The sequence below is a fragment of the Coenobita brevimanus genome, chromosome 116, assembly GCF_032717465.1.
Source record: "Coenobita brevimanus isolate Jiangsu-jjx chromosome 116, ASM3271746v2, whole genome shotgun sequence".
Lineage (NCBI taxonomy): Eukaryota > Metazoa > Arthropoda > Malacostraca > Decapoda > Coenobitidae > Coenobita > Coenobita brevimanus.
This window is the reverse complement of record NC_137069.1, coordinates 1513437-1515000: the sequence shown is the minus strand read 5'-3', so window position 1 is coordinate 1515000 and position 1564 is coordinate 1513437. Positions and strand designations below refer to the sequence as shown.

Below are 1564 nucleotides of genomic sequence, written 5' to 3'. Positions count from 1 at the left end.
TGGCGTAGTCACAGCTCCAACCACTTCCCATGTTCTAACCCTCATCCCATTTTCTACGCCCATTAATACTGATCCTCTTCCTCCTTCTCCATCCCCAGCCCATTTCCTACGCCCATTTATATTTATTCTCTTCCTCCTCCTCCTCCTCCTCTAACCCCAGCCCGTTTTCTTTGCTCCCAGGGTGACAGCGGGGGGCCACTCAACTATTTGGCGGCGAATGGAAGGTACTACGTGGTGGGGATAGTGTCTTTCGGGGTACAGTGTGCCAAGCCGGAGTTCCCTGGGGTGTACACCAGAGTTTCAAGTTTCCTGGACTGGATTGTTAGTAACGTACAGTAGCTGGTGTGGGATGGAGGGAGGGCAGCCTGATGGTGGGTGAGATTTCGAGGTAGAGGTGATTTTTCTGGCCACCCCCAGCGAGATATTAACCAGAACATAGAACAGTGAGTCAGCCACGCCAGCTCGAGAACCGCTTAAGCCAGCGAGGTGAAATTTTACCACAGCACAGCCTTAAGGTGGGCGCAGGCAGGATGGGAGTATGGTTCCAATCAGTGGATTATTCTCTGAGATCACCTAGGGTCAAAAATTGGGACTTTTCCGGATATGCCGAATGTCAGCTAATTTTCCATGAAGGGTTAAAGCCAGAGCCACCAAGCCTGGAGGACTTAAAGACTGTGATGACCTAAGGTGACATGCATAAGATCAGTGACCTTAACCTCGGCTTCTAGTAGGCAATGGCTGTGGCAAGATCCTTTATCAAAATTGTCAAATAATCAAATTATCAAAATTACGGTGTTCTAGTTATTATTATTATTATTATTATTATTTATAGTAATAGTGGGAGTAGCGGAGGCAGCAGCAGCAACAGTAGTAGCAGCAGTAATATTCATATAGTATAGTAGTAGTAGCAGTAGTAGTAGTAGTGCAACTGCTACTACTACTGCTACAGGTAATAATAATAATAATAATAATAATAATAATAATAATAATAACTGTAATGCAAAATGAAAATAAAAATGAATAAAATGATAAAACAGTAGCATACTTTTTCCATTAACCTTCATATCGCAGTCTAGGTGGCCTTGGGGATCCCTCAACACCACTTTCCTAGCGATTTATTTTGTGGAATCAGTCACACCACTTCCAGGGCGAATTATTCTGCTTATTACACCTTATTTTCCTGTTGCATTTAACTAATGTGATTTTTTTTTTATTTAAACGTTGTAAGATAAAAATGTAATAGGTAGATACTGTGTGTGTGTGTGTGTGTGTGTGTGTGTGTGTGTGTGTGTGTGTGTGTGTGTGTGTGTACTATAAACACATAAACCCAGATAAGTAATTCAGATGGACTTTCTTCTCAAACTAATAATCATAATAATAGAAGATAAATTTGTGTTTCATTACCCATGTTACAATGAATTTATGTAACCACTGGCTTCATGAAATCCTCAGGAAGTTCGTGAAATGCATGTAGATTAGGATGGATTAATTTAGGCTGTGGTTAGGCTGGATTCTTCTTTTCATTAATGTAGGGACGTGGGGCTATATCTAATTAGTCCCGAAA

General features: G+C 41.4%; 1 protein-coding gene across 1 annotated transcript in view; it reads left to right on the top strand.

The window, feature by feature from the left end:
* Window positions 1–345, top strand: part of LOC145418764 (venom protease-like) — a gene marked incomplete at its 5' end in the record, with an annotated part of 10055 nt that extends 9710 nt beyond the window's left edge. Inside the window, one exon of the mRNA XM_080287100.1 lies at window positions 181–345. Coding sequence (XP_080143226.1) covers window positions 181–339 — 159 coding nt within the window. The remainder of the gene's footprint in view (window positions 1–180) is intronic.
* Between the last annotated feature and the right edge of the window lie 1219 nt (window positions 346–1564).